This window comes from Salmo trutta, chromosome 15 (assembly GCF_901001165.1).
Source record: "Salmo trutta chromosome 15, fSalTru1.1, whole genome shotgun sequence".
Classification (NCBI taxonomy): Eukaryota; Metazoa; Chordata; class Actinopteri; order Salmoniformes; family Salmonidae; genus Salmo; species Salmo trutta.
The window spans coordinates 63,233,215-63,247,875 of record NC_042971.1 but is presented as its reverse complement, the minus strand read 5'-3'; the positions used below and the strand labels follow the sequence as shown (position 1 = coordinate 63,247,875).

Genomic DNA, 14,661 nt, shown 5'->3' with positions numbered 1-14,661 from the left:
CATCATTCTTAAATGGTAGAAGTTTGGAACCACCAAGACTCTTCCTAGAGCTGGCTGCCCGGCCAAACTGAGCAAACGGGGGAGAAGGGCCTTGGTAAGGGAGGTGACCAAGAACCTGATGGTCACTCTGACAGAGCTCCAGAGTTCCTCTGTGGAGATGGGAGAACCTTCTAGAAGGACAACCATCTCTGCAGCACTCCACCAATTTTACATTTACATTTTAGTCATTTAGCAGACACTCTTATCCAGAGCGACATACAGTAGTAGTGAATGCATACATTTCATATATTTTTTTCTCCGTACTGGCCCCCCGTGGGAAACGAACCCACAACCCTGGTGTTGCAAACACCATGCTCTACCAACTGAGCCACATGGGACCAATCAGGCCTGTATGATAGAGTGGGCAGACGGAAGCCACTCCTCAGTAAAAGGCACGACACCCCGCTTGGAGTTTGCCAAAAGGCACCTAAAGACTCTCAGACCATGAGAAACAAGATTCTCTGGTCTGATGAAACCAAGATTGAACTCTTTGGCCTGAATGCCAAGCGTCACGTCTGGAGGAAACCTGGCACTGTCCCTACGGTGAAGAATGGTGGTGCCAGCATCATGCTGTGGGGATGTTTTTCAACTGCAGGGACTGGGAGACTAGTCAGGATCGAGGGAAAGATGAACGAAGCAAAGTAAAGAGAGATCCTTGATGAAAACCTGCTCCAGAGCACTCAGGACCTCAGACTGGGGCGAAGGTTCACCTTCCAACAGGACAACGACCCTAAGCACACAGCCAAGACAACGCAGGAGTGACTTCGGGACAAGTCTCTGAATGTCCTTGAGTGGCCCAGCCGGAGCCCGGACTTGAACCCGATCAAACATCTCAGGAGAGAAATAGCTGTGCAGCGATGCTCCCCATCCAACCTGACAGAGCTTGAGAGGATCTGCAGAGAAGAATGGGGAGAAACCAAATACAGGTGACCCAAGCTTGTAGTGTCATACCCAAGAAGACTAGAGGCTGTAATCGCTGCCAAGGTGCTTCAACAAAGTACTGAGTAAAGGGTCTGAATACTTATGTAAATGTATTATTTCAAAGAGCAAAAATTTCAAAACCTGTTTTTGCTTTGTCGTTATGGGGTATTGTGTGTAGATTGATGAGGGGAAAAAAAACAATTTTAATCCATTTTAGAATAAGGCTGTAACATAACAAAATGTGGAAAAAGTGAAGGGGTCTGAATACTTTTTGAATGAACTATAGAGCTGTGCCTATTGGTATTGAAAAATATGCCCCCTTTAAAGATATAATAACTGGATTTCAAAAATATTATATTTTCATGCAAACTATCATTTTGACTGCAATAGACTGTGGTGTTTTGAAATGTGTGGTCCTTGACCCAATCTAACTGTAGGACAATGGACTTCTTCAAAAAGCGTAACAAATCTCACCAATTTCTCCCCTCTGCTACCAAGATCAAGAGTCAAACATCAGAACATTTCTTCCCGAAGCAGATTTTCCATACATCACATCCACATCAATCCTATGTCATTATGTCACAAGTAAAGACTGCTTACATCAGAGAAGAGCTCAAATTTAACAAGCAATGCCGATAATAGGTACAACAGAAATGATCAGTGGGTTACAATTATTATTATTATTATTATTTTTAAATATCTGACATTCAAATACTTAATAATACAGACTGTTTTGAAACCAGTTGGATGATGATATTGTCTTGTACAGTCCAAAAAACACAAACTCACAGACATGTATATCGTCTCACATCCATAGAATTTGAATTATGTCATCATGGGTGGACTGGTCGGCCATTTTGACTGTCTCCATAATAGTTATATTTCTACGCCACTTCTGTTGCATTACAATGCATGCATCCCAAATGGTACCCTATTCCCTATATATATATATGTATATATATATATATATAGTGCACTACCTTTCACCAGGGCCCATAGGCTCTATGTAGGGAATAGGGTGCCATTTGGGACATATCGCATAGTTTGTTTTGAAATGACAACGATAATTGTTAATAGGCACATCTATGACTACGAGCATGTTCATGTTCAACTCATTCATCTCCTTGATTGATTAGTAGGACATTCACTCATCAACTCCCTGATAATCCCAACCATCTATAAACACATGAACTCTTCCTTTATTGATCAAACTGATCAATTAAGTGATTATTAATCATTGAGAAATGACCTGCAGATAGCTTTCTCCATTTCTCCATTTCCTTCCTTCCTTCCTTCCTTCCTTCCTTCCTTCCTTCCTTCCTTCCTTCCTTCCTTCCTTCCTTCCTTCCTTCCTTCCTTCCTTCCTTCCTTCCTTCCTTCCTCCCTCCCTCCCTCCCTCCCTCCCTCCCTCCCTCCCTCCCTCCCTCCCTCCCTCCCTCCCTCCCTCCCTCCCTCCCTCCCTTCCTCCCTCCCTCCCTCCCTCCCTCCCTCCCTCCCTTCCTTCCTTCCTTCCTTCCGAGTGACCAATGCTTTCAATCTAAACATGCTATTCAGTTTAAATGAACTCCTATCTGCTCTTTAGATAACTCATATACTGTATCTGTGTGTTTCAAGTTCCATCGTAAAATGTTAGGAATGGAAGAGGAGAGGACTTATTTTATTACTTTATAAATACGGAACTCATTTAAAGCAGATCTAGAGTGATAATATATATTTAAACACTTGTCTTACTGAGGAATACTGGTAATATAGAAGGTTACATATAGTCACGAGGTTGACAATGACCACTAGTCCCTATGTAGTGCACGACTTTGAACAGGGCCCATATTGCACGATAGGAAAAAGGTGCCATTTGGGACGAAGTCTGGATTCCAGTGATTCCACAGAGTCTGACATCCTTCCTCACACCACTGAGATAATAGAATAGGATCACTTGACAAGCGTACACACTCTGGGGGGGAAAAAAAGGTTCCAAAAAGGTTCATTGGCTGTCCCTGTGGAAGAACCCTTGGAAGAACTCTTTTGGGTTCCATGTAGAGCCCTCAGTGAAAAGGGTTCTACATGGAACTGAAAAAGGTTCTACCTGAAACCAAAAGGGTTCTTCAAAGGGTTCTCCCACAGGGACAGCTGAAGAACCATTTTTGCTTCTACATAGCATATTTTTTGTTCTGAGAGTGTATGTCTCTGTGTTGAACCAATACTCAACCAGCCGTATCCCATGGGTCTCTCTGTATTCCAGTGTGGGGATGGATGTTACTTCCTGGTTGGTCCATCCAGTAGGTCACGTGACAGGTCATGTGATCAAAATACTTAGTAAAATAAATACTTGGTGGTTGTCTTGCTGTCTCCTCCTCTCTCCATCCCTTCATCTCTCTATCCCTCTATCCATCTATCCCTACATTCCTGATAGTCACAGAACACAAGGGAGGACTGTCTACTCCTCTTCCTCCTCCTCTTCCTCCTCCTCTTCTTCCTCTTCTTCTTCCTCCTCTTCTTCCTCTCCATCCTCATTAGCGTAAAGCCCCGCCTCCCACCTCAGCGCCATGTTGCTTTTCCTGCGTGTGACGCGGGTAGCCTCCAGCACCTGGTAACCCAGAAAACAGAACAGCAAGTCAGTCAACAGGCAGAACAAACACGGCCTTCAGGTCTACTAACGCTATAGAGAACCTTCAGGTCTACTAACGCTATAGAGAACCTTCAGGTCTACGAACGCTATAGAGAACCTTCAGGTCTACTAACGCTATAGAGAACCTTCAGGTCTACTAACGCTATAGAGAACCTTCAGGTCTACTAACGCTATAGAGAACCTTCAGGTCTACTAACGCTATAGAGAACCTTCAGGTCTACTAACGCTATAGAGAACCTTCAGGTCTACTAACGCTATAGAGAACCTTCAGGTCTACGAACGCTATAGAGAACCTTCAGGTCTACTAACGCTATAGAGAACCTTCAGGTCTACGAACGCTATAGAGAACCTTCAGGTCTACTAACGCTATAGAGAACCTTCAGGTCTACGAACGCTATAGAGAACCTTCAGGTCTACGAACGCTATAGAGAACCTTCAGGTCTACGAACGCTATAGAGAACCTTCAGGTCTACTAACGCTATAGAGAACCTTCAGGTCTACTAACGGTATAGAGAACCTTCAGGTCTACTAACGCTATAGAGAACCTTCAGGTCTACTAACGCTATAGAGAACCTTCAGGTCTACTAACGCTATAGAGAACCTTCAGGTCTACTAACGCTATAGAGAACCTTCAGGTCTACTAACGCTATAGAGAACTTTCAGGTCTACTAACGCTATAGAGAACCTTCAGGTCTACTAACGCTATAGAGAACCTTCAGGTCTACTAACGCTATAGAGAACCTTCAGGTCTACTAACGCTATAGAGAACCTTCAGGTCTACTAACGCTATAGAGAACCTTCAGGTCTACTAACGCTATAGAGAACCTTCAGGTCTACTAACGCTATAGAGAACCTTCAGGTCTACTAACGCTATAGAGAACCTTCAGGTCTACTAACGCTATAGAGAACCTTCAGGTCTACTAGGAGATGCAGTGTTATAATTTTGTAATAATTTTGTGTTATCCTCTGGGCATCCATTGCATATCTTGTTGTATAGTTTTTTTTACCCAATGAAATGAAATTAAAAGTTATATTCAATTGAATTTAAGTTCTAGTTGCTATATTCCATTGGTATTACGGTATATAGGGTATTGTTTATAGTTCTACCTATCTTTTACTCACAGCCGCCATATAACCACAGTAAACCCTGTATAAACCTCACACCGAGCATGGCAACTATACACAGGCTGACATGCATGCACACCACGACAACAACAGGTTACCCGGGGCATCAAGACACACTGCAGGAGGGTAGTGAAAGGAAACAGGCCTAACTCGTCTGAATCAGAGAGGTGCAGAGGGCTGCCTTAATAAATATCCACGGTACAGGAAGCAGTTGTTGTTTTTTTGGGGGGTTAACTACCTTGCTCAAGGGGCAGAACGTTTCACCTTGCCAGCTCGGGGATTCAAACCAGCGACCTTACGGTTACTGGCCTAATGCTCTTAACCACTAGGCTACAATTTATATTGATTTCATTTTTATTTAACCTTTATTTAACTAGCAGGCTAGCAGGGTTACTATAGGCAGTCCTATAGGTGGGAGAGTGAGAGAGGCAGCGAGGGGGATTATGTTGTCTTGGTGCCGCAGTGGGTCAGAGGTACCAGGAAGGAGCCATTGCGTTTGAACAACATGTCTGAGTGCAGGTCAGAGTGAGTGAGTGAGTAAGCACACACACACACACACACACACACTGGTTCAATACCAAATGGCACCCTATTCCCTATTTAGTGCACAACAAAAGTAGGGCACTATATTGTAGTGCACCAAATAGGGAACATTGTCAGTGGCGTGTATTCATGGATGCCAAGCTTCCCCCCCAATTACCAAGAAAAATTAAATAAAATACAAAAACATTTTGTCTTTCTGTGTTTTTATAAATTTCCTTCAATTCGCAAGTGGCTGATTGTATCTCACCGGAGAAAGCATTCGAGGGAGCAAAACCCTCTGTTTCAGTGTCTGTAGTAAATGAAGTGTAGCCCATTTATCTGATGCTGTCTGGCCAAATAGAGTATGATATTGTGACCGCCTGTAGCGTTGAATGAAAGGGAAGCCAGCGAGCATTTGGCTTCCCTTGATTAAAAAATATTATTAATAAAAATAATAGCCAATCAGCGTTGCGCTAAACTAAGTGAGCTCAACTGTGATTGGTCCTGGCACACCAAAAAAAAAAATGTCAAGGGAAGCCAGTTTGGATTTGGCTTCAAACCAATCACATCACATCAAGACAAACGTCACTGACAGGAAAAACTTGATTTGTTGCATATCGTTGTGTTGTTGTCCTCCAGTGGCTAGCTAGCTAACTAAACTGGCCCTTTCCTAAATTATCCTTGGATAGAGATAGGGATCTGGACTTGTGGTTTTACTTATTTCTCCGTACTGACCAATGATTATAATGGTGATTCTGATCCAACCATTAATTCATACATTGTTGTGCCCCTGACCTGAGAGGATGGAAGTTCAATATGTAACTAGATGTAGAAGGCTAATGTTAACTAGCTTAACGTTGCCCATGAAAGGAAGTTAGGCTAGCGAGCAAAGCATTTTAACCAGGTAGCCAGGGACAACAATAAACAGCGGGTACTGGATGACAGAGTGCTGGACCGTTTAGGCAACATGAAAAAGGATGGCATTGGTGTTTCTCTAGGGTGAGTCAACATGTTCTCCTACTTCCACTCACGATATTTAGCTGACTACTATTTAGTTGATTGACCTAAATTATTTAATGGAATCTTCTAGTTGTCACTGTATTAGAGTAAACAGATGTGTTTTGATGAAGTTGAAATGGTGCTGGAAGAGTGGCGGCAGCTCCTGTTTCCTTCATGAGGTAACTCTCTGTGGTTCTAAATCAATAGCTGTTTAGTGGTCTGGAAATGTCGAAAACATGAACTTTCTTGACCCTTGCAGTAGGTCATGTAACTGTTTGTTACATGCAATATGCTTTGTGGACTTCATCAGACAGATGTTGCTCTCTGGCTTTGTGATGAAACAAAGGTGTGGTTGAATTTATTCTGCCACTGTCTTCTTATTGTCTCTGCCTTTAGGCCTATATATCACGGTGTCAAGGCATATGAACTAACAGGTTATAGAGCAAACAACACAATTATCACAACGCATAGATTGTAATATGGCTTTTTGTTTTCTGGCTTGACTTCTCCGATGATTTTACCCACACACTGATACTGAATAGGGTTAATTAGGGACACAGTGGACCACTACTGAATAGGGTTAATTTGGGACACAGTGGACCACTACTGAATAGGGTTAATTAGGGACACAGTGGACCACTACTGAATAGGGTTCATTTGGGACACAGTGGACCACTACTGAATAGGGTTCATTTGGGACACAGTGGACCACTACTGAATAGGGTTCATTTGGGACACAGTGGACCACTACTGAATAGGGTTCATTTGGGACACAGTGGACCACTACTGAATAGGGTTCATTTGGTACACAGTGGACCACTACTGAATAGGGTTCATTTGGGACACAGTGGACCACTACTGAATAGGGTTCATTTGGGACACAGTGGACCACTACTGAATAGGGTTCATTTAGGGACCCTGAAACCAGAAGGCAACACAAAATAGATGCAATGCTCTTTCATCCCAGACATCATCTCTAGGCCTCGTAATGTAGTAATGTAGTAATGTCCTGATGCATCATAATGTATTAATGTAGTAATGTAGTAATGTAGTAATGTCCTGATGCATCGTAATGTAGTAATGTAGTAATGTAGTAATGTAGTAATGTCCTGATGCATCGTAATGTAGTAATGTAGTAATGTAGTAATGGTGTAATGTCCTGATGCATTGTAATGTACTAATGTAGTAATGTAGTAATGTAGTAATGTAGTAATGTAGTAGTGTAGTAGTGTAGTAATGTAGTAATGTAGTAATGTGGTAATGTAGTAGTGTAGTAGTGTAGTAATGTAGTAATGTAGTAGTGTAGTAGTGTAGTAATGTAGTAATGTCCTGATGCATCATAATGTAGTAATGTAGTAATGTCCTGATGCATCATAATGTAGTAATGTAGTAGTGTCCTGATGCATCATAATGTAGTAATGTAGTAATGTAGTAATGTAGTAATGTCCTGATGCATCATAATGTAGTAATGTAGTAATGTAGTAGTGTAGTAATGTAGTAATGTAGTAGTGTAGTAGTGTAGTAATGTAGTAATGTGGTAATGTAGTAGTGTAGTAGTGTAGTAATGTAGTAATGTAGTAGTGTAGTAGTGTAGTAATGTAGTAATGTAGTCATGTAGTCATGTAGTAATGTAGTAGTGTAGTAATGTAGTAATGTAGTAATGTGGTAATGTAGTAGTGTAGTAGTGTAGTAATGTAGTAATGTAGTAATGTCCTGATGCATCATAATGTAGTAGTGTAGTAATGTAGTAATGTAGTAATGTAGTAATGTAGTAGTGTAGTAGTGTAGTAATGTAGTAATGTAGTAATGTCCTGATGCATCATAATGTAGTAGTGTAGTAATGTAGTAATGTAGTAATGTAGTAATGTAGTAATGTGGTAATGTAGTAGTGTAGTAGTGTAGTAGTGTAGTAATGTAGTAATGTAGTAATGTCCTGATGCATCATAATGTAGTAGTGTAGTAATGTAGTAATGTAGTAATGTAGTAATGTAGTAATGTGGTAATGTAGTAGTGTAGTAGTGTAGTAATGTAGTAATGTAGTAATGTCCTGATGCATCATAATGTAGTAATGTAGTAATGTAGTAATGTAGTAATGTAGTAGTGTCCTGATGCATCATAATGTAGTAATGTAGTAATGTAGTAATGTAGTAATGTAGTAATGTCCTGATGCATTGTAATGTAGTAATGTAGTAATGTAGTAATGTAGTAGTGTCCTGATGCATCATAATGTAGTAATGTAGTAATGTAGTAATGTAGTAATGTAGTAGTGTAGTAATGTAGTAATGTAGTAGTGTAGTAATGTAGTAATGTAGTAATGTAGTAGTGTAGTAATGTAGTAATTTAGTAGTGTAGTAATGTAGTAATGTAGTAATGTAGTAATGTCCTGATGCATCATAATGTAGTAATGTAGTAATGTAGTAATGTAGTAATGTAGTAGTGTAGTAGTGTAGTAATGTAGTAATGTAGTAATGTAGTAGTGTAGTAGTGTAGTAATGTAGTAGTGTCGTAGTGTAGTAATGTAGTAATGTAGTAATGTAGTAATGTATTAGTGTAGTAATGTAGTAGTGTAGTAGTGTAGTAATGTAGTAATGTAGTAATGTAGTAATGTAGTAGTGTAGTAGTGTAGTAATGTAGTAGTGTAGTAGTGTAGTAGTGTAGTAATGTAGTAATGTAGTAGTGTCCTGATGCATCTCTAGGCCTCACCAACATGTTGGTGTTGGAGTCATAGAAGTTGAATCCCTAGAATGGAGTTTTCCCATTTCAAGTCAATATAGCCATTTTAGTTATTCTATATTTCTATGGTTGAGGTCATGCGAAGCCCAATGGACAACAGGACAAGCAACATGCAAGGCCACCAACACAGCATGACTCCCTATTCAGTGCACTACTTTTGACCAGAGCCCTGTGATACACACACAAAACAGGAGACCAAGCCTGTAAGCAGAAAGCAGAGCATTGGACAGGTAGATACCTCTGTAGTATCCTTCCTAGAGCGCATCAAACAGGTGTACTGACAGACAGACAGAGACAGACAGACGGACGGACGGACGGACAGATGAACAGATGAACAGAGAGGAAAGGAGATAGACGGAGAAGAGACAGACAGACGGAAAGGGACGGGACGAGACGACACAGAGAGAGAGAGACAGACAGAGGGGAGACAGACAGAGGGGAGGCAGACAGAGGGGAGGCAGACAGAGGGGAGGCAGACAGAGGGGAGGCAGACAGAGGGGAGACAGACAGAGGGGAAACAGACAGAGGGGAGGCAGACAGAGGGGAGGCAGACAGAGGGGGGAGGCAGACAGAGGGGAGACAGACAGACAGATAGAGAATAAATATTAGAGGGACAACGTGAAGTAAAGAATAACAACAGTGATAATGCAATGTCTGTCCCAAATGGCACCCTATTCCCTATGTAATGCACTACTTTTGATCAGGACCCATAGGACTCAGGGGAAAAGTAGTGCACTATGTAGGTAACAGGGTGCCACTTGGGACTTAGTCAGCATTTCCTTTTCACAGGGATATAAAACTGCTTCTACACCGCTTCTAAGCAGCTATCGTGTAATGATAAACAGTAAGTTGTTATTCACTAGCAGCTGTCCATATTCAAGAGGCTCGACAGCCCGCAAAATCTTTCAAAGTACAATTTAGAGTTTTTGTAAAAATGAATTCTATGTATAATCATATTAAGTCAATATGTCATTATATTAAGGGGGAAATCCACTACATTCACGTGACTCTAATGCTGATTACACTGTAAACAGTTCCTTTTTCTTTGTGTCAATTCACTTCCTTTTCACAGGAAAGCCCCTGTGATGATCTGGAGTGTCACAACACAGAGATCATGTGACAGGAAGAGAAAATGACCTTCGCTGCTAGTGACTCAGTGAGGAGCGGATGTCTGCCCCCCCCCCCAACAAAATATATTTTTTAAACATTTAGCAGACGCTCTTATCCAGAGCAACTTACATTTTCATACCTTTTTCCCCGTACTGGTCCCCCGTGGGAATCAAACCCACAACCCTGTCGTTGCAAGCACCAAGCTCTACCAACTACCAACAGAGACAGACGGCATATATATGAACCCTAGATTGATTAAATGCTACGTATTGGCCATTGAGAATGTTTGAAGCCACCGGTCGGCCATATTGCCACTCCCCATTAGGCGCAGTCCTCCATAGGAATTAATGGAAGTCTACAGTATTTCAATTAAATGTTTCAAGGACAAAATTACATATATTTAAGTATTTTTGTTGATGTAGTGAGGACATACGTCCCTTCCGTCTTTAAGAGAGCGAGAGTTGCACCCCTTCTGAAAAAAACTACACTCGATCCCTCCGATGTCAACAACTACAGACCAGTATCCCTTCTTTCTTTTCTCTCCAAAACTCTTGAACGAGCCGTCCTTGGCCAGCTCTCCTGCTATCTCTCTCAGAACGACCTTCTTGATCCTAATCAGTCAGGTTTCAAGACTGGGCATTCAACTGAGACTGCTCTTCTCTGTGTCACGGAGGCTCTCCGCACTGCTAAAGCTAACTCTCTCTCCTCTGCTCTCATCCTTCTAGACCTATCTGCTGCCTTTGATACTGTGAACCATCAGATCCTCCTCTCCACCCTCTCCGAGCTGGGCATCTCCGGCGCGGCCCACGCTTGGATTGCGTCCTACCTGACAGGTCGCTCCTACCAGGTGGCGTGGCGAGAATCTGTCTCCGCACCACGTGCTCTCACCACTGGTGTCCCCCAGGGCTCTGTTCTAGGCCCTCTCCTATTCTCGCTATACACCAAGTCACTTGGCTCTGTCATATCCTCACACGGTCTCTCCTATCATTGCTATGCAGACGACACACAATTAATCTTCTCCTTTCCCCCTTCTGACATCCAGGTGGCGAATCGCATCTCTGCATGTCTGGCAGACATATCAGTGTGGATGACGGATCACCACCTCAAGCTGAACCTCGGCAAGACGGAGCTGCTCTTCCTCCCGGGGAAGGACTGCCCGTTCCATGATCTCGCCATCACGGTTGACAACTCCCTTGTGTCCTCCTCCCAGAGTGCTAAGAACCTTGGCGTGATCCTGGACAACACCCTGTCGTTCTCCACTAACATCAAGGCGGTGACCCGATCCTGTAGGTTCATGCTCTACAACATTCGCAGAGTACGACCCTGCCTCACACAGGAAGCGGCGCAGGTCCTAATCCAGGCACTTGTCATCTCCCGTCTGGATTACTGCAACTCGCTGTTGGCTGGGCTCCCTGCCTGTGCCATCAAACCCCTACAACTCATCCAGAACGCCGCAGCCCGTCTGGTGTTCAACCTTCCCAAGTTCTCTCACGTCACCCCGCTCCTCCGCTCTCTCCACTGGCTTCCAGTTGAAGCTCGCATCCGCTACAAGACCATGGTGCTTGCCTACGGAGCTGTGAGGGGAACGGCACCTCCGTACCTTCAGGCTCTGATCAGGCCCTACACCCAAACAAGGGCACTGCGTTCATCCACCTCTGGCCTGCTCGCCTCCCTACCTCTGAGGAAGCACAGTTCCCGCTCAGCCCAGTCAAAACTGTTCGCTGCTCTGGCACCCCAATGGTGGAACAAGCTCCCTCACGATGCCAGGACAGCGGAGTCAATCACCACCTTCCGGAGACACCTGAAACCCCACCTCTTTAAGGAATACCTGGGATAGGATAAAGTAATCCTTCTAACCCCCCCCCCCCCTTTAAAAGATTTAGATGCACTATTGTAAAGTGGTTGTTCTACTGGATATTATAGGTGAATGCACCAATTTGTAAGTCGCTCTGGATAAGAGCGTCTGCTAAATGACTTAAATGTAATGTAAATGACAAAGGAAATCTCTAAAAATGATACTTTAAGGAACATTTTTATTTAAAAAAAAAAGTAGATATATTTAATTAGCATGTTTAACTGACATAATAATTTAAAAGTATGCATTAAGGTGTCTGTAATAGAATAAACAATGTAGACATTAATAAAAGCATTTCTATATCTTCCTAAATATTGTTTTTTTTAATTAACGGTGGGGGAATACCAAGATGGAGGCACAGTTGCTCCAACACTGCACCCACTATGTGCCATCTAGTGTATATATATAAATCATTCATCCCACATCTACCTTATTCCCTATTTACTGCACTACTTTTGACCAGAGCCAATAAGCTTGTGCACTATATAAGGAACCGAATGTCATTTGGGACGCAATTACTGTCAGGGAGAAGTGAAAGCCTTCTGGTATGACTTAAAACCTCACAATGAAACGCAACAGAATGCAACTGTACTATACTAAGCATAAGATAACGAGTGGAATGATAGCACAAACAAGTCACGTACCCAGGCTACTGTAGGTCACTACTAAACCCTGAGAAAGACAGATCAATGAGCACCAGGAGAAAACATCAATTGTACTACTACTACTACTACTACTACTATTACTACTATTACTACTACTACTACTACTACTACTATTACTACTATTACTACTACTACTACTACTACTACTACTACTACTACTACTATTACTACTATTACTACTACTACTACCACTACTACTACTACTACTACTACTATTACTACTATTACTACTACTACTACTACTACTACTATTACTACTATTACTACTACTACTACTACTACTACTATTACTACTACTACTACTACTATTACTACTACTACTATACTACTACTACTACTACTACTACTAATACTACTACTACTACTGCTACTACTACTACTACTACTAATACTACTACTACTACTACTACTACTACTATTACTACTAATACTACTAATACTACTAATACTACTACTACTATTACTCACGCTGTTGTCCTCTACTTTCTCCCGGCGCTTCACTTTGTGAGTCTCATAGTCCTCCATCAGGGTCTGCATGAAGTTTTTGGGGCGACCGCTGCCCCCGGAGTCATCACTGCTCAGGTCCGAGAGGGGCGACGGCAGAGGACCCTCAAACGAGGATGGGGAAGCAGGGGGCACAGGACGAATCTTCTCTATCTTACCTGCAGACAAAAAAAGGGTTGGAATCAACATTGTAAAAGAACATGCTAATACAATTTCTTTTGTCAATAATACACCGGTGTAAAGTACTTAAGTAAAAATATTGTAAAGTACTACTTTACTTCACTATTTATATTTTTGACTACTTTTTCATTTTACTTCTTTACTCCATACATTCTCCTTGACACCCAAAAGTACTTGTTACATTTAGAATGTTTAGCAGGACAGGAAAATAGTCAAATTCACGCACTGATCAACAGAACATCCCTGGTCATCTCTACTGCCTCTGATCTGGAGGACTCACTAAACAGAGAACATCCCTGGTCATCCCTACTGCCTCTGATCTGGAGGACTCACTAAACAGAGAACATCCCTGGTCATCTCTACTGCCTCTGATCTGGAGGACTCACTAAACAGAGAACATCCCTGGTCATCCCTACTGCCTCTGATCTGGAGGACTCACTAAACAGAGAACATCCCTGGTCATCCCTACTGCCTCTGATCTGGAGGACTCACTAAACAGAGAACATCCCTGGTCATCCCTACTGCCTCTGATCTGGAGGACTCACTAAACAGAGAACATCCCTGGTCATCCCTACTGCCTCTGATCTGGAGGACTCACTAAACAGAGAACATCCCTGGTCATCCCTACTGCCTCTGATCTGGAGGACTCACTAAACAGAGAACATCCCTGGTCATCCCTACTGCCTCTGATCTGGAGGACTCACTAAACAGAGAACATCCCTGGTCATCCCTACTGCCTCTGATCTGGAGGACTCACTAAACAGAGAACATCCCTGGTCATCCCTACTGCCTCTGATCTGGAGGACTCACTAAACAGAGAACATCCCTGGTCATCCCTACTGCCTCTGATCTGGTGGACTCAATAAACACACATGCTTCATTTGAAAATGATGTCTGAATGTGTTCCCCTGGCTATCCTTAAATTAAAAAATCAAGGAAATGGTTCCGTCTGGTTTGCTTAATATAAGGAATTTGAAATTATTTATAATTTTACTTTTACTTTTGATAGTTAAGTATATTTGAGCAATTACATTGACTTTTGATACTTAAGTATATTTAAAACCAAATACTTTTATACTTTTACTCAAGTAGTATTTTTACTGGGTTTTAACTTTTACTTGAGTCATTTTCTATTAAGGTATCTTTACTTTTACTCAAGTATGACAACTGGGTACTTTTTTCACAACCTTAATAATGACAATATAATAGGCCATGTACTGTATATGTCAGTATAATATACAGTATATACCCTGTTATATTGAGGTATACAGTATTTACAGATCCCAGATCACTGCACCTGTACATAGCCCATCTGCAAATAGCCCATCCAACTACCTCATCCCCATACAGTTATTTATCTTGCTCCTTTGCACCCCAGTATC

General features: G+C 42.1%; 1 protein-coding gene across 4 annotated transcripts in view; it reads right to left on the bottom strand.

Moving 5' to 3' along the window:
• Positions 1-2,469: 2,469 nt before the first annotated feature.
• Positions 2,470-14,661, bottom strand: part of palm2akap2 (PALM2 and AKAP2 fusion) — a 166,338-nt gene continuing 154,146 nt past the window's right edge. For 3 of the 4 annotated variants that reach the window (XM_029692452.1, XM_029692451.1, XM_029692454.1), the window contains 3 exons: positions 13,064-13,257; positions 9,204-9,242; positions 2,470-3,544 (listed from right to left, as the gene is read on the bottom strand). In XM_029692452.1, the coding sequence (XP_029548312.1) occupies positions 3,395-3,544; positions 9,204-9,242; positions 13,064-13,257 (383 nt within the window). In that variant the 3' untranslated portion in view covers positions 2,470-3,394. The remainder of the gene's footprint in view (positions 3,545-9,203; positions 9,243-13,063; positions 13,258-14,661) is intronic. The other variant, XM_029692453.1, reaches the window with a different exon arrangement.